This window comes from Meriones unguiculatus, chromosome 16 (assembly GCF_030254825.1).
Source record: "Meriones unguiculatus strain TT.TT164.6M chromosome 16, Bangor_MerUng_6.1, whole genome shotgun sequence".
Classification (NCBI taxonomy): domain Eukaryota; kingdom Metazoa; phylum Chordata; class Mammalia; order Rodentia; family Muridae; genus Meriones; species Meriones unguiculatus.
Genome location: NC_083363.1, coordinates 20933962 through 20957366, shown reverse-complemented (window position 1 = coordinate 20957366; position 23405 = coordinate 20933962). Strand labels below are relative to the sequence as shown.

The 23405-nt window shown below is 36.5% G+C and overlaps 1 protein-coding gene across 2 annotated transcripts in view; it reads left to right on the top strand.

Moving 5' to 3' along the window:
* Ctnna3 (catenin alpha 3) overlaps nucleotides 1-23405 on the top strand; it is a 1666920-nt gene that overhangs the window by 1504572 nt on the left and 138943 nt on the right. For both annotated transcript variants that reach the window (XM_060369423.1, XM_060369422.1), the window contains exon 14: nucleotides 1067-1159. In XM_060369423.1, coding sequence (XP_060225406.1) covers nucleotides 1067-1159 — 93 coding nt within the window. The remainder of the gene's footprint in view (nucleotides 1-1066; nucleotides 1160-23405) is intronic.

The window sequence follows — 23405 nt, the reverse complement described above, 5'->3', positions numbered from 1 at the left end:
TCTTTCACTTTATTTTAACTGATTTTGATAAAAACTATTTTTTTCTGTGTTAAAGACATCATAGTATAGAAGGCTGTGACTATGTAAAATGAAACAAATATTAATTCTTGGTATGTATTTCCATCTGTACTTGCAGTAATGATAGCAGATATGTTTAGGTTCTTATTTTGGTAAGTGCATTCACCTGACCCTCACCTCACAGAGTATACCAAAAGTTAGGTGCTCAATTTTGAAAACTGAAGTGCTTAAGTGTGATGTGCCTGTGACAGGGGGAAGTCAAGGAGATGTGGAAATGCATGTAAATTATCCAGTTCTATCTAGAGGTTCCCGTAGCAAGAGCTGTCTCAACTAATATAGAAAAAGAGAGAAAGAGAGAATGGACATTGTCTAACTGTTGAAAACAAACATGGAAATTCAAGTAGCTCTGCACTGACAGAAAGTTCCATCTGATCTCTAATTTTCCTTCTACTTCACCCTTGATATAATTTCTATAAATTAAGTTTTTAACTTTTAAACAACAAAGAAAGAAACCCTCAACATTTTTAGTGTATTCATATAGTCTATAGTGACCATCAATATCCAATTCCAGAGTTGTCAGCAGGCCAAAGAGAAGGTACAGTAAGTCATTGCATCTTTTTCCTAAAAAGTAACAACCAAATTTGTTTCCAAAAGATTTTCATATTCTAAAAATTGTATCTTATGTTCTGTGTAGTTTTTATAATTGATGCCTTTTATGTAGCATGATATAATCAAGGCTTACTACTGTGCAACATGAGTAACTATTTGGCTCATCTTTATTAACAAATTTTATTTTACTCAGTGGTTAGACAATAATTTATATCTGTTCTACAGTAGAGTTGTTTCCACTTTTTATCTATTATGATGCCGGTAGGAAAATCTAGGCGTTTTTATACAAATTAATGCCTCTCTTGTGTGTGTGGCTGGAACTGGATTTCCAGATCATATATCAATTCAAAGGTCACCTTTCTGAGGTCCTACACACTTTCTTCAAAGTTGTGGCAATGTTTTGCAGCTTGAAATTAGCTATACTTTGCTTCCTTTTCAGACTCCAGAGGAACTAGAGGATGTCTCTGACCTTGAAGAAGACCATGACGTCCGTAGCCACACCAGCATTCAGACAGACGGGAAGACTGACCGAGTAAGTCATCTATAGAGTGATGTCTCTTGACTGTGAGTGGTCCCTGCCAATCCAGGAAGCCTCTCCTATGAGAAATAGCTGCATCTGGATCTGAGTATCTGAAGCAAAATGAGGAAAGTCAAAAAAGTTTGGAAGTAACAGGCTAAGGAAGAACTTTCTCTTTCTCGGGGAACCCAAGTGAGGCCTTTAATGTCTGGTAGTAAATCACTCTGTGCTGCTTTTGATCTTGTATATAAGTCATGGGAGTATGAAAGTAAAATTCATATGTGTTTGTTTAGTGTAGAGAATAGGATCCGCGATTTTGTAAATATACTGTGAAATGATAGGGAGCAAAAATCTCCTACTGAGTCAGTAATGGAGACTCTTTTCTTGTCTTTAGTACTATCTTCTGAACCTCCCTCAAATACAAACACACGTATACACACATATACTCACATAAACACACATATACTCACACTTACATACACATATACACACATGCCTATGTGGTAAAAAGTTATTTTTCTGTAACTTTAGTTGTAAACGTAGTCTATTTCTTTTTCATCTAAGATATATACCACTTTTCCGTAGTCAGTCAGTATTTAGTAAGGTACGGGTGAAGCTTTGATTTTGAGTTTCAGGTTTATGCTGGTTACTTGGTTTTCAATATGTGTGAACCTAATTTATACCAAGTGTCAATGACACATAGTATCTAGATACGATTTTCTTCAAGTCTTGGTGCTATCTTTGTTAGGATATGGAGTCATGAGGGGGCAATGGAAGAAGAAATGTTTTTTTTGCTGTTGGTAAACTGCTCCAGTAGCTGCTGGAGCATATCTGTGTCACTGGAATATATCTATGTCACTGTCTCAAGGCTTACATAAGTAAGTTTAATTTTCACAAAGGAAATATATTGTATTTGGATGAGCATGGCATTCAGGCTTTATACATACAGAGAATGAATTCTTGGTTTAAACACTTAATATGAAGAAACTTCATATTTCTTCATTTAGAAAATGAAGATTAGATCAGATGTTTTCATGTTGCCCAGTTAACTTCAAATAATGTTAACTTCAAAAATGGGAATGTTTTATACACTGTAAAACTGAATAATTAAAAGGAAAAAGTTGTCTTATCTCCATGTTCACTTATATTTATTCTGTGTCCGAGTCATCAGCCCTCTAGATGAACCCTGTTGATATTCTTCCTGGACCTTTTGTGTATCTTTCATAGGAGTGCTTATATTCTTAGCATCATTTAGACATTTTTCTGGATTGTGGGATTTTTTTCATATGTGGAGAGTAGTTACATAACAATCTAGTTTCTTTTCAATGACTTGGTGTGATAGCCTCACCGCAACCAGGAACAAGGCAGTCCACAGGCCATCAGATATGCTAGGAGCAAAATTCTATTCCACCTATCACCTCTGCTTCTTTAGTTTTCCAGTATGTATATTCCAAATTACTCAGATGTTCTTCCATCTTTCCCTGATCTTTGCCTGTACTTAGGATATGAAAATGTTTTTGGAAATGCTTAGTCACGTGTATCATATATCTCTACTTCTAGTCCTTTGGGTTTGGTGTAATCATTCCTCAGATGCACTCTTCCCTAACATATTGTCTTTCATTTGCTGATTGGAAATTCTTAAGTATAGTTTTCACAGGTTCTCAATGGGTCGTCTTTGGAAATGATGAGCTTAAAGTCTGTAATAATACAGAGTTTTATAATATTTATTTGGCCACACTTTCAAATCTTTCTAATTCTTCTCAAACTGCTTCCCTTCTTTGTGACTAAGCATCCAAATATATGAGCCTATGAGATCCATTCTCATTCAACCACCAAGTAACTTTTTAAGGGAGTAGAAAATTGGTTTTCAATCAGACCTTTGATATAGTTACTCACATCAGCTTCCTGATGACCCAACGCTGGTAGGATAAATTTTATGCTAGCACAGCAATGAACTACTAGCGCCTTGAGCAAACCTGGTGTGTCCTTAGGTGGATAAGAGACAGAAACCTACACAGAGTAACAAAGCTGTCTTAGTAGGAGGGGCATGCCATGGTGAAATCCAGGTGTTTGTAAATGGTAAAAATAAAACTGTTTTAAATTTAATTATTTCAAAATATATGCAGTTTAACTCCAGCAAGCATAGTTTAATGTGTACATCTTGCAAGTTAAGCACACCATACTTTATACTTAACTTAGGATGTGGATAACCGAAAAGGATAGCATAAGCCCGGCTCTAACGCACATCACCTGACCAGAACCAAAAATTTATTTTAATAATATCCCCCAAGAGTTTTCTCTTTCTTCTCATGAGATAATGATGCCAATCCCTTACTCATGTGTCTAAGATCTTATCTCCACATTATATTAAGAAATTTGATTTTTTGTTTGTTTTGGTGCCTATTTGACTACTTCTCTAAATGCACTTTGTGAATACCAACACTTTGGGGAAATGCTCTAAGATTCATCATGAAGTTTTGTGAGACCATTTTGAACACTTATACCATACTCTATATTAAATTCATGGTCTCTGGGAAGACAAGCATCTGGCCTTCTTATTGTTCATTGCATGAACGACTCAACATTTTTTTTTTTTGCTTTTAAATTATGCATCGTCTGTTATATTGCACATAGACTAGAACAAATTTCAGACACTGCTTAGGCACTGAGTGACAGTTATTTATTATCATTTTTTTCTGTATTTTACTCCTAGTAGCTTTGGCTCAGTGTCATTTGTTATAGCTGTCATCAGCTGTAAATGCCATTCGGCATCGCAAAGGTCTGTAACTAAAAATAATGATTCAGAGTGTGCAGACAATGAGAGACAAATATTAAATGACCAATAGTGCATGCCTTATGAAGTGGCAATTGGAGAGCCAAGCAAACATGATTATCCCAATATTGAGCATGGGAATTCTCTGGACCAACGCTGTTACGCTATCTATTGAACAGGTTCCACAGTGGCACAGACACTTGGTTGTGTAATAGATTCACAGAAGATTGCTCACAGAGCTTATTGCTTATTATGTTCATGCTTTAATCAAGCATAATATAGAATTTTTATCTTAAAGTCTCAAAATGAAAGAGGCAAGAAAATAGATTGGTTAAGACCCATTAAAGCCTTATTTCCTAAACTTATGATAGGAAAACTTTTGTGAGTCCATGTTTTCTTAAGATCAAACTACATCTATGCTATGTTTTATTTTTTCTATAAACGCAGTAGTTTTGAGTATTGAGTAACATATTATAGTTCATACAGCACCTCTGAGTTTGTATCTTTTTAACAAAAAGACTTGGGGTTAGTCTTTATTATTATGTTCTTCTTAAATTCGGAAAGTAGAAAATGAGATTTAAAAGAATTTAAATAGTTTATGCCAGTCATATTGATTGTGATAAAAATCACAGTTTTTTTTTTATCTTATACAGACATTTAATAGAACAGCATACTTACAAAGTAGATCAAAACTCTCCTAACTCAGTATAAAATTAATAGTACAATTGTCCACTGGGACAATGATTTGTGAAACCAAAGATCATGTCTTGTAATCACACCTGTTTGAATCTTTTAAATTTCTAAATGTCACAGTCCTATATCTTCTATCGATAGGAAAATCGCTTTGTTGACTTGCACTCAGCATCTATGTGGTAATGTCCATCTATTCACTGTCTCCTGTGGTAGATTACTCCTCCTTGAAAAATGGAACTTTAGGCATAAAGCAGGAAATTTTGTGGGACTTAAAAACTCACAAGAGGGGAGGCAGTTACATTGCATATGACCTCTTACTGTGTTGACAATAAGAAACCCCTAATTTCTCAAGTACTTCTCTAATTTTTTTTTCTTCTGCCATCGGACAGCAGGCCAATTAAGGCTCAGTCAACTGTTTCAGTGTTAGTTTGGGAACAGCTAAGGGAATGTCCCTGAAGCCTTCTTGGGGGACAACTATGCATTTAGAGACGCTTAATAAAGTGAACTGAAAGAGTATAGGTATTGAAATGCAGGAAGAGGTGATTCAGCTTGTAGAGACGCTCACAATGTAGGAGTCAAGAGTATGGTGTTTTGAGTCACAAAGCAATAGATTGAGTCTTTGATATATTAATCGCAACAATTGCTTTAAAAGAGCTCTATTTCTGATGCTCAATTTTCTGATTTGTAAAATTATAACAGGATCCCTTTTATGTAAGTTTTCAAGAATATGTGAGAAATTAATTCAGTTCTTGGCACAAATATATTCTATCAATTTCAATTTTACATTCTTCTGATATTGTAAGACTTGCAATTATCTTTCAAAATTTCACTCCTTGGGTTTCATTGACCTGTAGCTGAACATAGTTCAATTTTTTTAAATGAAAATTTCCAGAAATAAATACACGTGTTCACCTTCATTCCATTTTACATGGAAAGTAAATCGGCCTTCTCCCATCCATTCTGTGTATACTATCATTTGATTATCTATCACATTGTCAGTTCAATTATCAGGTCAACTTTTTTGGTATTATCATTTTAGCACTATGCTTAAGCAATCATTATTGTACTTAATAGTGGCCCAAGTTGCAAGAATAGCAATGCTTTTAAATTTAAGAGTATATTGCTACAAGCATTCTATTTTGTTACTTGATAATAATCAACTTAATTTATAAATTAAACTCTACAATAAGATATATGTATAGGGATAGCATCTATATGTATCAAATCAATACCATGTTGTAACTTCTGGCATCCATTAGAACAAATATCCCCTAGTTAAGGGAGTACAGGAAGACATTTGATTTTATGGTGCTGCACATTTTGACATCTTAAAATACTCTGCTACCAAAGTATTTTGAAGTGTTTTGTTTCTTTTTCTCCTCCTCCTTCTTCTTTTCCTCCTCCCTCTTCTTCTCCTTCTTCTTTGAAAAAAAATAAAAAAAAAAAAAAAACAGGAGACACTTCAAGAGTTGAAAAGGAATTTAGCTTAGATGTGATTCCCAGGGATACCAGAACACAAATCGTTTGCATAAGTAACATGGAGCTGAGACAGAGACCAGTTAACTCTTTACAGTAGAGTAAAACAGAGACTATGAACCAAGAATAGGAAAACCCTGCTGTCCCATTTCCACTTGTCCCCTCATGATATCAGGGCTTGTTGTGTACAGAGCTGGACTGAAGGGAGTAAAGCTTAGCGAGGGCAGGTGGGTGTAATGCAGAATCTCAATCTCAGGAGGTGATGAGAGACAGCCTTCTCAGGAAAAAGCTCCAGTGAGACAGCTCATTTAATTGGGGGAAGAGGATATTTATGCCCCTGGGAAGGTGGTTAGGTTCCTGAGACAAGGTTTGTGTGCCTGTGTACAATTGGCCAGGGCAGGGGTGTTGAAAGATACTTTATCTGCATACTCAGGGGCCTAGAGTGTTTGGAGCAGGGAAACTTCATAAAGTCAAACAAGGACTGAAGCCTGATAATTGTCAAGGTCATAAATTTTTATTTGGGTTGACAGTGGCGCTGAGCACTTTAAGGTGCCAGGTTGGGAGCTGGGAGGGAGCCAAGTCCCAGCGTCCTCATGTGAAGTTGCCCGGGTTGAAGCTCTACTCCACATTTCCTCAGAAATCCTGGGCCATTAAGGTCCCACAAAGTTCTTTTTTTGTCAATATTGATTGGAGGCCTGGTCCTGTCATCTAGGAATTTTTCTTTGCAGTGTTTTGGTTCCTTGGCAATCCATGTATTCTGTCTCCATCAGAGGTGTTAACCACCTTTGTAAGGTTACATTTTCCCCCTTTTTTAAAAGCGGGGGATTCAGGAACTGTAACTTTACAAAGGTAGTTGAGACTTCTGATCCAGACAGGAAAGTCTCATGCCAGTCTTCTCAAACACCGTAGAGTTACACAGAAACTGAATTTCTGTTGGTTTACTTATTTATTTTTATTTTTTTAGGATACATTCTGGTTGAGGGGGAGACACAAGGAGTCTCCTCCTTGTATGGGTCTATCAGAGACAGTTTTCCACATCAACATTTAAAAATTCCCTCCTTTATACCAGCCACAGTTGTGTCTGGAGTTTCATCCCCTCTCCCACACAGCTTGAAAGCCACTAAAGCCGTAATTCTCCTCTGTTTCCCACAATTAGACCAGATCGTGGTGGCTTACATATAAGGCCTGGTAAAGGTGGACCCATTCCGCAGTATTTAATGAGGCCTGAGGACTTCTGTGAGGGCATCTGAAACTTTGGTCTCTAGTTGCTAGGATTGTTTGTGTACATCAGTGACAAAATATAGCACATTTTAAATTTCAAGCATAGTCAGTTCATCTTTCAGCAGGAAGTTCTGCCACGTTTAAAAAAAAAAGGCTCCTAAACCATATAAATTACAGTTTAAATAAATTTATTTGTGTGTCTATTACACATTTAATACTTACCCATGATGATTTCATAGTTTGTAAGTCTACTCTGCTCTAAGGAAATATTTTTGGGGCCATTGTATCTATATAAGCTCCATAAATAGAAGCAAATTAGGAGAGAAATGAGAACAGTTGCCTAGGTTACTGGACACAACCTCAAAATGTCAACAGCAGCAAACGAATTGGAGCATATCAAATCTTAAAATGATTCTTGGTGGGTTAAAAAAAAAACAACCTACCCATGTTCACTGCAAGTTCATGTTGGTGGTACAAATCACTGCCTCATTATTGCTGTCCACAGGCAGTTAGCCGAATATCCTCCAACACAAGACTAGGAAAAAAACTAGCCACGGATGGGTGGTTTACTTAAAATAAGGAATGAAATGCTTTTAATAAGCCCTATTTATTATCAGAATATGCTTCCAATAATAAATGTATACTCAATTACCATACAGCATATGAAGAGATGTGACCTCATTACCTGCTTCATGATATAATTCGGCTTAGGTTATTATGAAAAGCAGTGAAAGGAGATCTGGCTAAAATTACACGATGCAGTAGTCCTTCCACAGAAGGCTGGGGCTTTCCTGATCACCAGTTTCTTTCATCTCAGTTTTGCTTCTGGTAATCACCCTGTTTTCCCAAATCCTGGCTCTGTGTGTGTGTGTGTGTGTGTGTGTGTGTGTGTGTGTGTATGCACATGTATGCACATGAAAACGTTTCATATGTTCATGTTCATATGCATATGGATCCTTGCATGTTTGTTAAGCTGTGTGCAGGCATGATGAATTTGTTTGAGGTTCAGTGGCAACCTCCTCAGGTGACATTCAGGGTTAATTTTAAAAACAGGCTCTTGAGCTTGCTGAGAAGGCTTGGCTAGCTGATTACCTCCCGTCCCCACCTCTCCAACAGTGGCATCACAAGTGTGCACCTCACCGTCCAGTTTTCTTGTTGGTCAGATAGGCGCATCACACTCAAGTCCTTGTGCTTCCCTGGGAAGGCATTTTACTGACTTAGGTTTGTACCAGGCCTTTCTCTGTATTTATACACACCAGCGTCCATTGTGCCTCAGCTCTGCGCCCTCAGGTTCTCCAGTCCTTCCCACTCTCTTACACATTCTTTTGTAGTTATCAGGATTTGTTAACACATCGTCTCTCAGTCCTTTCTCCTAGACTATACCTACCTGTAGACACAGGCCTGTTTCCTGTAGCTCTAGCTCACAGACGCACGTGACACTCAACTATTTCCAAGGTTAAATGCCATAATTTACCCCACATATGTACTCAAAATATATATACCTTTTAGTAATTTTAAAAGCCAGCCTTGCTGAGACCTGATAAGCTAGGGTCAGATAGAAGGGAAGGAGGACCTCCCTATCAGGGCACTAGGGAAAGGACATAGACAGAGGGAGAAGAGGGAGGGTGGGTAGGACTGGGAGGAGATGAGGGAGGGGGCTGCAGCAGGGATATGAAGTGAATAGATTGTGATTAATAAATATATAAATAAAATTAAATTTAAAAACTTAACCAACTCAGTTCTAAAACTGAGTGGTTTTTTTTCTTTTTTCTTTTTTTTTTAGTTCTTACATGGTTTATCATAAAATGCATTCCAGTTTTCCTAACCTATTTCAATTTTTCTAGACTTATCTATTACTTCCATAACCATGACTTCTGCTATGAAGAACTTGTATCAGGAAAGATTTTGGCTTGGCTATTGTGATAGGAACCCAAAGTCAGAATGGAGTTTATGCTCAACTTTGTTTAAAAAGCGAATGGGTGAAGAATTTTCAGAGATGAAGTCAGAGGAATTGAAAGTCATTACCTTTGCTAACTGGTTTGACTATTTGAAACAGTCAATTTTCTGGTGATGAATGTTCTCTTTATGATGAAATGTACTTTCAGAAGTTCGGCTCCTTCTCTTCTGAAAAACTGGGGAAATGGGGGGAATCTGGCTTGACTGGACTTCACATGGACAGGTCCCACCTTCAGGGAAAAAACATTATATGGTATCAAGGAGGCAATTCTCAAAGTATTTGCTTCTCTGAGAGGCAAAGAAATAATTTACAGTCATAAATGTTATAAAGTGAGTGTTCTATTAACAAGGAGATAGAAAGTCCTGGCGTCCAATGGGAAACTGCTGAAAGTTCACCCATGCCCAGGGCGGCAGTAGGAAACTCTGGTCATTGCCTTCGTTCAGGTACTAGCATTTGTCACCTATACTCCTGTGTCATGTCCTGACACTGTCTCCTGCATCAGGTTCTGACATTATCACCTGTTTCTCTCTCCATTCCCTCTCATTTTCCACCTTTGCTGGAGCCAGCCGAGCAGAGTCGAATGGTTCTTGAGTTGGGTGTGAGGATTAAAATTAATAAAATAAACACACAGCACACAGGAAACTTTTTAAAGGTCCAGACTGGACAGCAAGTAGTGCCAGCAGCCAGTCTCAAGTGCTGCCTCATCCTCTGCCTCCAGCCTTCTGACCACTTTATTCTTTGAGGAGTTACTTTAGCCAGTAAAACATCTCAGAACAATAGGTTAATTTGCACAAGGAGCCTGAGGAAGAGGTGTGATCCTCACAAGCTATCCCACCTGTTGTCACAAACAAAAGGAGATGGACTTGCAAGTTCTCCTCTGCCATTAGTAAAGGCTTCCAAAAAGCCATCTCTCCACCTGAGCGGAGATTTAAATATCAAAGCAGGCCACTGAGTCAGATGGTATAATATAATACTGCCATTTTAATAATCTTAATTCAAGACACAAAAGGAATTAATCTGTCAAGTGTAGTAGTATTTTAGGAAATATTTTGGATTTCCTTTCTTATATAAATTGTTATAAAACTGTGACAAATTTACCTCTTCTTTTCCATTTCAATGCCATTTCTTTCTTTCTCTTCTCCCGTTGCTCTGTCCAAAGTTGAAGTGTTGTAAGAATGGCCATCTTTTTCTTTTTTTTTCTGGTTTTAGAGGAAAGTGTTTGGCTTCTGTCACTGCGTACATCAACTGCATTTTTTTTTAAACATATGTCCTTCGTTGTGTGGAAGCACATTTCTTCTATACATAATTATTTTTTTGTATAGCTTATAATCTGGTTCCAGATTCTCTGTTCATTTGCTCATATAATCTTTGAGCATATGATAGAATAGTGTTCCCTTGAGGTTGTCAGCATGTTCCTTCCTAATGTCTCAATGGTATGCCTTTTCCTCTCTTACTCTTTAAGGTCTTAAAATTGGGTAGATGAGCTCAACTTTTTCTCACAAAGTTTTCTCAGAACTTTAATATCAGCTGATTTAATGACACAAATGCAAGAGTTGGGACAGTGAAACCACCAAACTATACCTCTTTGTGTGTAGAAAGAAAGGTTTATTAAGGATCAGCTGCCAAGGCTATTACCTCCTGGGAGAGAGAGGAGTGAAGTGGCAGAGAAGGCTAGTGGATTTTTACATGTCAACAGGGTGTTTTTTGTTTTTGATCTGACATAGGATGTTCAGATGGACTGGGAACTGTCTGTGTTTGCTGAGGTAGCTGACCTGGGGGGCAGATTAAGGAAGGTAATATTTTTCTTGTTGAATAGAAACCCAACTTTAAGCTTCTGTCTAGCCAACCTTAATCATCTGTTACCCCAGTTGGAAACCTTGTGTTTAGCACTTTGTTACCAACATTTTGGGGAACCCACTTTGGACCCAACGACAATAGCTGTTGAAATCAGTCTAAACAGTTACTTACTGGCTAGGTAAAATAGCAAATACTCCTTAAAAGAAAAATAATATAATAATAGCACTCCGGCAGCTGAGACCAGAGGACCACTAGTTCATATTTAACCAGACCTATATGGTGAGTTCAAGGCCAGCCTGGGCCACATGATGATTTTATACTTTCAACAATTAATTTAAATTAAAACATAAAGAAAAACCTAAAAAAATGTTCATTATAAGCCAAATTAAAGTAATCGTAGCTGGGAACACAGATGGAGGATGTATTGAATAAAATGTCCAGCTGTTGAAGAGGTTCCATCGTCTTATATCTTCACAGAGCAAAAGGAATCCCACAAACCAATACATTTACCAGTTACACTTATGGGAGCATCAAGTAGGCAGGCATCAATATTTTCTTTAGGATTTCTACTTTATGGCATTCGTAGCTTTACAGGTGGCAAAAACTGCAGTCTTCCAACTTGATGATACCTTCCTCAGTAGGAAACTTTTATGCTAGATATAAACGTTAATGGTAAAGGTTCTTTAAAGTACAATAACCTTGTGTCTAAACCTACATAGTTTCCTTCTTCCACAAACACCATGTTATAACAGCCAAGTATAAGGAACTGGCAATAGTTTCTCTGGAAGGACCCAGCTTTGAATCACCATATGTGCCAATCCTAGGCTCTCAATCTATTGTAAAATAACATGCTAGTGTCTTTCCTGTCTTATGTAAGCTTACTTGAATTGCAATTAAATGTTATCCTTTTCATGTTTTGAGTCATGACATACAATTTCAGACAGAATGCTCTAAAACACTATTTTCTCTCAATCCCTAACTTCTCATACTAGGTTGTTTAAATAAATGCTTCCTGAAATTTCAATCTAGGAGGGACTATTATTAAATATTTTAATACATTCTGCTTTTAAATAACAAATCTTGGAAGTTCTATATAAAAATTAATGTGTGGTAATTATTTAATACATTTTGCTTAGTTCATTCATTTTAGAAATGATTAATAACAACACAGATTCTTATTTTTAAAAGCACAGCAGGGAAGAGAGATACCAGCAGTTCTCAGTACTTGGACTCACTGTTCAACATCCTCATTGAGTTACTAATTACTGCCTGTTCTTTTCAGTATCAGGGTATCTGATATTTTCTTCTGGCCTCTTTTAACACCAGCATACATTTGGCACATACATGCACACACACACACACACACACACACACACTAAAATATACTTTAAAAATGAAAAAGTCACATATTACACTTTTCATACTCTAATTTTCTTATTAAAATTCTGGTTACCATACAGCATTTCACTCTGAGACGAGGTAGATTTTTTTTTGATAATATTGTTTTTCAGTAATTACAACCTCTGCAATATAACCCTAAATTTATCTATTCTTACACCTACAAATTATTGGCATTCATAAATGCTGTTTTTACATTCTTGTTCCCCAAATTAAAGTTTCTAAATTTGTTTATGGAATTATTCATAATACCACTTGCAAATAAATTTAAATGATATTATATGACCTTTATATTTGAGATCCTTCCTGACTAGTGAGCTTACCGCTCTACCAAATTTTGGAGTGATTTTTTTCTTATTGACACAGTTATAGTATATGTGATAGAGAATTTAAAAATTCTATGCATAAAATGCCCTTGTTTTATTGGGGTTCCAGGGAGTGCCAAGAACTTGAGCTTGGCCTCTATCCCAGAAAGCAGTGTTGAAATGAAGAAAGAAATTTTGTTCACAGAGGGATTATACCTGGAAGAGCAGAGGTCTAATGACCTAACACTTTGTTCTCAACATGCTGACAGTAGTCTTGAGATTATAGGAGAAAGAGACACGAGAAAAAGGACCAAAGCTTTCTATAGTAGTAGATTTAGGATATCTTGATATGGTCAGGGATTGTTAGGTCTTTATCTCATCATTTTAGGATTGCCATTGTGTTGCCAGTTGGTAAGAAGTTAATTAACCATCAGGATTTTGTTCTAAGAGAAAATAACTTGGGGAAACTGAAAAGGAATGAAATGAAATCTAGATACACCCAGAAACAAAACTGAAGTAAGTGGGCCAGTGGCTAGATGTTTCTTCCAATCCAACTATTAAGACATCAAACCCCGTTACACTTGATGACATGTTTTCATGATGACAGCAGTTATAGAGTATATTAGTCACTTCTTTTATTGCTGGGGTTAAAAATGAGAAGTGCATTAAGGGAAGAAGAGTTAATTTTGTAAAAAGTTTGAGGGGGTATAGATCTTCATGAGAACCCTGGTCACATCACATCTAAATCATGAGAGAGCAATAAATATTGGTCCTTGGCTTGTTTTCTTCAACCCTAAACCCTATCCCATGGAATACTTTTGCCCACATTTAGGTTGCATCACCCAATTTAACTCAATCTTGAAACTCATATATATGTTTAGGTGTTTGTTTCCTGGATCATATGTTCTGTAATGTTGACTTCCAATATCAATCATTTCCAATCTACTTTTTACAAATTGACACCTAAAATACCACTTTAAAGTTACAAACTTCCATCTTGTATTGGTTACTTTCCATGTGGTCATGACTAAATACCAGAAAAATGGCAATTTAGGAAAGAGGGTTTTAGTTAGACTCATATTTTGATGCTAGAGTCCACAATGTCAACAAGAGCTTGGAACAGCTGGTCCTTTCTGCAGTCAGAGAGTGAAAATAAATGAATGTTTGTACTCACATCACTGCATCCCTATGATTCTGTTGAAGACCCCAGTCAATGCAGGATGCTAATCAAATTTAGGGTATATTTTTCTACCACAGCTGACCTAATCTAGAAACTTCATCACAGAGACATCCAGAAGTTTGTTCCATGGTGTTTCTAATTCCCAAGAAGTTGATCATAAACACTAACCATTGAATACTCATTTTTTACATATTCTTGTAGGCATATCACAATATAAAATCCATTCAGTGGAACTCTCCATGGTTTTTAAACAGTTTAAAAAATATTTAAAAGAGTAAGTGTGGTGTCTTTTGAGAATCAGGATGCCTATTTACCATGAGCCCATATAAAACTTTAAAAAATATAGACACTTCCAATATGAAATGGCAGAGAGTAAATATTCCCATTCCACCCAAAGAGGAACAAAGAATGGTGCAGAACAGAGAAAGGTTGGACTGAAGCAAGACTAGAAGTCACAAAGTCAAATAATAGAATTTATAGCTCCATGTCTAGACTCATGGTTTCACAGTGAAATTATTGCAGCTCTAAAGGGCTTTGGTAGCCCCATTATTTTAGCTCTGCCACCTGAAATCAAATATCCCTTCTCTGGGGCCAGTTTCACTTTATGCCCACAGCCTTTCTGGGAGATCATTTTCTAGTCTAGTACTTGCATCATATAAGTATCTCTATTGGGACTTAGGTTTTACCTTCATAGCTTCGTTCAATGGCTTCTCAGAACATCTATGCATAGATTCTGACCCTGCTACCTATTGCCTGTCCTCAGAGCTCTTTGAAAGAGCAAGACAACACAAGCCCCCACCCATTCTCAATTTCTGTTATCTTTCTCTTGTAAAGCCAATAGCATGTGGACAGCACTGCCAAGTCCAAGCCCTGCTGCCAATTTGGAGAAGAGTATAGCTGCCTCAGATCATAGATGTGCTGACCGTGGGCAAACATTCTTCTAAGCTGCTGGTTTCAGCTGAAAATGCTGTCAGCTATGTATTCAGTTTAGACTCTGCCATTTCAAATGAATTTGTGTCTTCACAGAATTGAACAGTGGATAAAAGAGTAATATCCCTCACATCATGTTTCTTGCTGTCCCTGTACAGAACACATATTTTCTCTTTGATAAATCTGATGTCTTCTGCAATTATAAATACGATATGCTCACCTTATCGGTAACTTTCATCTTGATCACACTCTTTTCCCTCACCAAGCTGAACATCTTTCATATCTTTCTTCTTCATGCATTGCTTTCTGTCTTGAAATTTCCCTGCCAAACATATTAATCCATTACTTTCAAGTTCAGTCTCACTAAGGTCTCATGACAGAAGATCAATGTAGTAGATCATTGTTAAAATTAGCTTGACTGAACCATACCCTAGCTCCCATTAGTGTCCTTATCTCCATCTGAAAATTCATGGTTCATTCCTTTACTGGTCCATGGTCCATCTTTCTCTTGGCATTCCATTCTTCCAAACTTCCACCATAATGGCCCATTGAACTCTGCTTAGAGCATTCTAAGGATCTTGGGAGTTTCTAACCCAGTTCCAAACTCTCTCCCATTCCTTTACAAAGCAGTTGGCAAGGACCACAAAGGCAAGTTAATCACAGCAACAGCTCCACTCTTCAGTGCTATTTTTCTGAGTTAGTTACTTTTTCATCACCATAATCAAATAAGTGAGCGAGTGTTTGTTCTGTGTTTATACAGTCTGAGGGAATGTAGTACATAATGGTGTTACTTGTCGCATTGTGTCTATAATCAGAAAAACAGAATTGATGAATACTGTGCAGGCTTTGCCTTTAACCTCTTATTCAGTGCAAGACCCCATTCCATGGAATAGCACCGCCCACCATTACAGCGGTTCTTCCCAACTCCACCTAATCTGTGAAGAAAGTACTTCAGAGACATGCCCGTAGCTTTGTCTCATAGATGGTTTTAGATGCTGTCAAGCTGAAAACTCTTTTTTTTTTTTTTCTGGGATTGTGTGTTTCTTTTTTTTTTTTTTTCAATGCAGTTTATTCAGGAACATTGAACAATCCTCGGACCCCGGGGAAAGCCAGCCCACAGCTTAAATAGCCTCTGGGTAGCCAACCCAGGCGTGCCACAGGGGCAATGCAGATAGGTCCACATACATGGAAGCAAGCCAGATCCTCGGCCTTAGCCAAATGTGGAGTTGTTCGTGACAGAGAGCACTCACCATCGAAAACTCTTATGCAGAGGATGCCTGAAACGTGGAAACAACCCTGTTCTCATTAAATAGATAACATAAAATATTGGCTTTCAGTTTGAATAGATAGTAGAGCCACTGTAGAGCCTTGAGCCAGGAATGATGTGATCTGTAATATTTTGCACATGTCATTCTGAATTCTCTGTTGAGAATAATATGGGTGAGATATATGAAGAAGTGGGAGGTTGGGAAGTCATTGCTGTCAGTAAGATGGGAAATGATAAAGGTTCCCATTTAGATTTTAGAAATAGAGGGCTTGGAAATTGTTTTCATGCATATATGGTGATGTGTTAGCCACTTGGTTTTTCAAAAGGATAAATATTGAGTATAAGATGTGCAGAGAGACAAGAGTTATGGGCAACTTAAGATTCTTGGTGCTTAGCTCTGAGAAAATGTTCTAGCTATTTTTATTGATATGAAAAACACTTAGTAGAGCATGGTGGAGATGGTAAAATTAATAAATTAATTTTTAGCATATCCCATTGAGTGGTCTATTAGAAAATCAAATATTGATGCCAAGTAAGTAGCTTTGAAATTTACAAACTAGACTAAAATTCATCCTCTATGTATAACTTTCTGTAATAACCTCACAACCTTCTAAACTTTATAGTTTATCCATTACTCAGTGGTCATTTTCTTCTTCAAATGTAAATTCTAGGTGTAGGTATGATTTATTTATTTTTCTTACAACTCATCTTCCACAAATATTTTTGTAGATCTACCTAATAATAGCAATATTGGCTTTTTAGTGAGGACACGATTGACATCCTGCTTAACTAAGCCATATTTCCCCAGCCACAGAAGACAAACAAAATTATAATTAGTGAGATAGTTGGTCCAGCTCATCAGAAATCACACTGTTCTAAGGATAATAACAATTAAGTTCATCTTATCATATTTGAAAAATAAACATAATGGTCCTTGTTGGTAAGATGCATTGGAAAATTGATATTGCTCATAGAGATATTGATACTATATTAATAACCACAAGAAAGTGCTTCCTCTTGTTATTAAGAATTTTGCCTCATATTTTTGCAAAATAACAGAAACATATCCAACATAGATTTCTCCATATATATATAAACACATATACATACAGACTTACACATACTCATGTATTCATATATATGTCCAAAAATGAAAAAACACTCAAGGCTGTTCATGACATATAAAAGTGTTTGATCTCTTTTTTCTTTCCAGAGCTGAGGACCGAAACCAGGACCTTGTACTTGCTAGGCAAGCGCTCTACAACTGAACTAAATCCCCAAACCCGTGTTTGATTTCTTACAGAAAAGAAAATATATGTAATTCTGTGATGTAGCTGTATTTAACAGATATAGAAAAATTTCATTCTAGAGTCTGACACTGGCATTAGAAACATAAACATATATATTAGGATTCCAGATTTGGAATATGCACACATATCTAGCAAGAAAGTCAAGAACTGTGAATAAATATTAGAATTAAAATCGCTATTGTATAAAACTCAGAACTAATATCAAAGAGGAAAACAAAACACAAAAAATAGATATAATTATAGATAATATAATGAGAGTAACCTGGAGAGAAAAATAAATTCATGATACTATTCAGAGTTGATGCATAATTTTATAGACAAAATGGGACAAATATGCATAAGAGTGAAAAAAATCTCTTTTTGCTGGTCTGTTTGAATTTACCAACTTAAAAACTTCATTGGGATCTGGAGATAGATCAGTTAAGATACTGGATTCTTGGTTACTTTTCCAGAGGATCCAAGGTTTTTTTCCCAGCATCCACATGGGAGCTCACAGCTATGTGTAACTAGAGTTATGTGGGATCTGACATCTTCTGTCTCCACAGCACACATGTGCTGTGTATATATACTTGCATGCAAAGCACTTATGCACAAAAAATATAAATAAAATTGAATTAATCAATTAATCGAAAGTTGCATGTGAGTGCTGAATATTCAAAAGCAAAGGTTTGTAAAGCCTTCTATAAGAAGACAATAACATATCCTATCTTTTGGTAGTGGAAATTAATTCTCCAGGCAGGTTGACTAATTACTTTTTATTGAAATTATAAAAGAGCACTAGATTTAATTGGCCCACTATCTTTAAGTGTAGATACAAGTTAGTAAGCCATCTCCCTGCTGATACAGTGATAGAATTTCAGAATAGATTAAGAGACCTTCTTTTCATCTGGACCAGTGTGACATGGTAGAAGTCCCCATTGCAGCTCTGTTGCTCATCACGATGTTGAAAATGGTTGAAAATGAGAGAAACATTAAGAATCTGAATTTAGTCCGTACAATCCGGAGAGGCCATGAGGTCAGTCTGAGCTGGGGTCAAATGTTTTGCACAAAGCATCTATATGAGGAGAGCCTGGTTGGCATGACTGTTGTTGTGATGCCTGTATATTGCATGGAATATGGAGCAGGATCTCTATGCAGCGGAAAACAATAGGGAGCATTTACACTGATAAGTGACAAGTTCATCGTGAAGGACTGCTAACTGAATGAGGTTATGTTGTGCGGGTGTCGATAACCACAATTTTTCATGACAATAAGTTTTCTTTTCTTCCTTTTTATTTTTGCTTTTTTTTGTGAATGTGTTCTACACCCTTAGTTTGTAAAAGCAGAATGATTTGCAAACATATTGTGTAGTCTACCTCCCAAAAAGAAACTATTCACAGCCCATGAAATCCCGTGCTTGAGAACCTTAGGCAAAAATCATTCTCTCTCATCTTTTACTTTAAAATGTTCCCAATCAACATGGATTTTGTTTGAGCAGTGTTTGCACATGGACTGATTTTGAAATGATGATCATCATCCCAGAACCTTGTTCCAAGCAGCCTGGAGTTTTACTTTCAAGAGCCTCGCTGAGAGAAGACTTAGTTTCATTTCCCGTTGTGCTCATCTATAGAAGCAGCCTCATCTGTATCCCAGCTCAGTCTGAGTTAAAGCACACATGTCAGATGCTACACCTTCAGTGGAGAAGCTCATTTCCAGTCCCAAATGGGATTTTACTTGAGGAACCCTTGTCTTCTGCTAAGTGCCTTTCTCCTCCAGATGTCTGCCTCTCTAAACTCACATCCAGGAGACAGGAATAATTATGTTTTGTTTATTTAATTTTCTCGTGTGCTCTAGCCATATGGACAAATTTAGAGTACTGTTGGGGTTGTTGCCGTAGGTATTTCTATAAACCTAGTGTTTTATTGTGTTCCACATCCACAAAGGAATGTGTTAAGTGTTTTGAATCTCAGGCAATAACTGTGCCAGATTTTGATCTAGATACAGTTAATTTTTTTTCCATTTATGTGTGAGATAGATTTCAAGAACGCTGTGGATAGAGAAATTAACAGAATTTTATTTTCCCTGTCTAAAATGACGTTGTGGTTACATAATAGCTACATGTATTCTCTATTTACCTCAATTTGTCTCTAAGTAATTAGATACATGTAATGCACTAAAAATGCGGTGGACAATTTTCCATGGTTTTTAGGTATTAATGCCAATAGAAAAAGAGCTGTGATTTTAGTGAAGATGTAATTAATTCGAAGTATTTTTGAGTCATGGTTGGTTGAATCTGCCCATGTGGAACTCAGGAAATATGGAGAACAGATTGTTTGCATCTAGGATAACATCACAGCAGTATAAATAATGGAAAAGAATTACCCATACCCCACAGAGAGACACAAATCCTTTAATCGAGATGTAATACAGAGAGAAGTAGATTTTAGATTGTATCAAGACTTGTGACATATGATTGGCTAATTATCAATAGTGTGAGTATTTATTGAATAGCATAAGCATAAAACAAACTAACTCAGGACTTATATTCTGTTTGAAGCTTTTGCACTATCAGCATAGCACATAAAATGTGCAGCAGCCTAGAGACTCCCATGTCTTCTTCCATTTATCCTCAGACATTACAGCAAAACATTACAGAAGAAGGCTTTAGAATGCAGTTTCATGCTATAAATACAGAGGATGATCACAGTATCTCCCCACTAACTCATTTTGTAAACAAGCACCAATATTTTCTGGTTATACTTGATGCACACTTCATCCAAAGGAATGAATGATGCGTGCTAGAGTTTGACCCACGAACAGGAATAGCCTAGGATCTACCTGGTGCCTTCCAAGATGGGACATGTTAGTTCTTTTTCTGTCTGCTTCTTCCTCATCATTTCTACTAATGCATGAGCAGGCTGTTAATATTCCTAAATAAACATTTAAAACTCACATTTCAAAAGTAACATTTCATTCTTGTTTGGCAATCCTTTTAAGCACTTTTGTTACTGCGAGTGTTTTGAGATATCTCAAGTCTAAACCTTGGCTGACTTAGACATTACTTGCTTGAAGGGTTCATTGCAATTTTTTCTTCTTTATATATTGTGTCACTTTTAAAAAAGAAATAATTGTTTATTTAATCTTAAGTTTATACTCATGAGTATTTTATCTGATGGTGCTCATTAAATATTTAGTTTTTAATTAAGTAATTTTTCTTAGATGATTTCACACATATATCTATGCATAATAAGCACTCTCACTCTCATAGCTTCTCACATCTCTCGAACACCCAGTTCACCAGATTCCTCATAAATCTCCCTCACACATTCACATCTATTAATTTTGTTACTCACCTAGTTCCACCAGGGACATCTGTGTGACCATGACATAGGAACTACATATTGGAATCTAGTGCCTCAGGAAAGGATATACAAGTAAAAGTAGTGACACAGTAACACCCACCCACAAACCATGAATATTTAGTGTCCACAGCTGAAGAGCAAGGATCTATCCCCTTCCCCTTCCATAACTGATTTTTGGTAGGGCCAGTCTTGTGTGGGCCCAGTGTAAATAGCCACACATGTTGTGAATTATGATTGCAGAAGTTGTATAAAGTTTACAGAATGACATTTCACAGCTTCCCTTCTCTTAAACATTACTCGCCCTCTCTTTGATCCTTTTTTCTGGGGTTTTAGAGGGATGGTGTGAAGGCCTTACTCAGTTCAGCTCACAGCCACAGTCACTTCTGCATTTTGGGCAGCCACGTGTCTGTATTTACTTCCATTCAGTGAAAGGGAAGGCTCCATTGATAGAGCCCAGAATAAATTTTGTATTGCCTCACTCTGTATTCTCCTTCAACACAACATCCTCACCACTTTCTATTTTTTTTTTTTTTATCATAAGAGTTCAAAAATCTTGGTAAGCAGCGTGTTACTGACTGAGCACCTGCCCTCTAAATGTTTTTAAAGCAAATTGTGTGTGCATTTGTGCGTGCATGTGTGTGCGTGCATGTGTGTGCGTGCATGTGTGTGCGCGCATGTGCACATGTGCAGGTGACTAAGGAGGTAAGAAGAGAGTATCAGTCAGATCACTTGAAGCTAGAGGTAGAGGAAGTTTAGAGCTGCAGTGTAAAATAGTGTGCTAGGAACTGAACCCATGTCCTCTGCAAGATCAGCAAGCACTCTTTTTTTATTTTTATTAATTACACTTTATTCACTTTGTATCCCCCCATAAGCCCCTCCCTCCTCCCCTCCCGATCTCACCCTCCCACTTCCTTCTTCAAGCATGCCCCTCCCCAAATCCACTGAGAGGGGAGGTCCTCCTCTCCTTCCAGCAAGCACTCTTAACCAGCAAACCACCTCTCCAACCACTCTAATAGATTTTGCATGAAGTTCTAAGGCTTACGTTTTACATAGCTTTGTTGTAAATACAGAAGGCCACACCTTTCTCTGTATTCTAATGTGAGTAAAATGAGAGCAGTTGAAATTTTATTTCCGTTTTCATCTTGTTACTCTCCATGTTGCCCCTAAATACTTCAAAAATTTTGCCAAATATATAAATGACACACATAGGTGATTTTAAAAAAATTTAGAACATTGGATTGTCCTTATGGCATCTTAAAGTCAAATATTACTAACAAAATAAATGTATGAGACAGTATGAACAGAAATACAGGGACAAGGAAAAATAGATACAGAGGTAGAATGTTCAATGTGTGCAAAGCTCATGAATGATTTCAAAATTCTCAGTATAAATAAGCAGTTTGATTATAATTTACATAAATCTCAAAATATGGAGACTTCTACAAACTTTGGATGTTAGATCACAGTTGAATAGAAGCATGGGTAATTACTGGGTGATCACCGCCGTCACTAAGAAACAGTATTTGTGGAATTTCCACAGTAACATGAATTAGTTTATGCTATATTTTAACACCCACAACTGGGTAAGCAGGTGGTATCTCATGCAAATTTTTAGATATCATACAATGTATATTTACTTGATCATAATGTATTATGTATAATTCTCCAAGACAGATATATTTATAGGCATTATAAATATAAAATGTTCATTTTATATTAAATTATATTAATTTATATTAAATTAAATATACTATAAATTAATTAATATAAATTAATTAATATAATTTAATTATATTAATTTATGTTAAATTAAAAATGATCATTTCATTGCTATCTTACCTGTAGCTGAATATTAAGCCATATCAACATGTACATACATATGTGAGAATAATTTTTAGGCAGGTGAATACCATATTTGAAATTATATTTTGTTTCTTCAAAATATTGTTTTATCACAGAAAGTATATCAGATTGAAATATTCAGATTCCCTTGAACCTTGGAAAATATGTTAATGATACTTATATCCATTTGCTAATGGATATAAGAGCACCTACCTAGGAATTTTATGGCATTATATTTATTTTAAAATTGAAATATACATGGGAGGAGAAGAGGGAGGGAAGGCAGGATTGGGAGTGGATGAGGGAGGGGGTTATAGCTGGGATACAAAGTGAATAAACTGTAATAAAAATTAATTAAAAAAGAATATAAAAATTAAACTATAAAAACACAAGGAAAATATACTTAGAAATAGTAGCAATGTTAAGTCTTTTCAGCCTTTTATTGATTCTTTGTAAGTTTCATATCATGCACTCCAGTCCCATTCATTTCCCTGTCTCTTTGTATTCACCCTCTGCCACTGAAATCTACCCCCAGAAGAAAAAACAAAAACAAAAACAAAGAAACAAATAAAGCATAGAAAGCATCTCATTGTGGAATCTGTAGTGTGTCACAGTGTATCACACAGTATACCCTTTTGTTCACCCAACTTTACTTGTAAATGTTCATTGCAATGACTCATTGGTCTGGTTCCTAGCCTCTGGCTTCTGATACACTATCAATACTGTATCCTCGCTGGGACTCCTCTAGCATATGCTGTAGTTACCCTGTGT